The sequence below is a fragment of the Plasmopara halstedii genome (genome assembly GCF_900000015.1).
Source record: "Plasmopara halstedii genome assembly, contig: Scaffold_2956, whole genome shotgun sequence".
NCBI lineage: Eukaryota > Oomycota > Peronosporomycetes > Peronosporales > Peronosporaceae > Plasmopara > Plasmopara halstedii.
In genome coordinates this window covers 265,725-266,558 of record NW_020189861.1, presented here as the reverse complement: position 1 = coordinate 266,558, position 834 = coordinate 265,725, and the positions used below count along the sequence as shown (strand labels likewise).

General features: G+C 47.5%; 1 protein-coding gene across 1 annotated transcript; it reads left to right on the top strand.

The window, feature by feature from the left end:
* Positions 1-381: 381 nt before the first annotated feature.
* PHALS_06155 (FOG: Transposon-encoded proteins with TYA, reverse transcriptase, integrase domains in various combinations) lies at positions 382-834 on the top strand (the record flags this gene model as incomplete). The annotated part of the gene is made up of 1 exon (XM_024719394.1): positions 382-834. The coding sequence occupies one exon, from the start codon at positions 382-384 to the stop codon at positions 832-834; it is 453 nt and encodes a 150-aa protein (XP_024584697.1).

Below are 834 nucleotides of genomic sequence, written 5' to 3'. Positions count from 1 at the left end.
CGACAATAAGAAAGGCAAGAGCGATGATTGGAAGAAGACAGCTACGTGCAGAAATTGTAGCAAGATTGGTCACAGTTCTCCAGATTGTACTCAGCCAAAACGTACTGAAGCGAATCGGTACATGCAGGGCGCAGTGTATGCGATCCTAGAGGCTGAAGCTCGAGGATTCAAAACGGAAGACCAAGAGAGGCCCGTCACGATATTCATTGACAACGGCAGTAGCCTAAATGGCATAACTGAGGAGTTGGTGAAGAAATACATGCCCGACGATGTAGTGTCAGATCTAGAGCTCAAGAAGTTGGAGAAACTTCTGAGTTCTTACTCCGACAAGAAGCCTTCCTCAAGGTCGCGCAAGACCGTATAAGTGAAGCACTGGAGCGCATGAAGCATTATTACGACAAGGACAGACTTGTCCAAGACTTCAAGATTGGCGGCATGGTGCTACTAGACGGAAAGAATTTTGATATCCATCACAAGGGGTACGCACAGTCGAAGAAGTTAGCTCCGAGGTTCATTGGACCTTTTCCGGTCCAGAAGAAGGTATCTCAAGACTCGTATGAGTTGGGATTATCAGAGAACCTAAAGTTGCATCCAGTTTTCCATACTTCACTGTTGAAACCGTACCGCAAAGATCTAAAGCGCAGGCAGCAGGTGAACAAAGTTGTGTTAGCCGACGGAACTGAAGGGCAACTGGTCGAAGCCGCGATAAACCACCGCAAGTACAAGGGCAAACCGCAGTACAAGAATTGGTGGTTAGGCGAGACCAAAAAAGAGGCCACGTTGGAAACTGTTGAGAAGCTGAAACAGATCCCTGGTCTCATCGACCTCAATTGA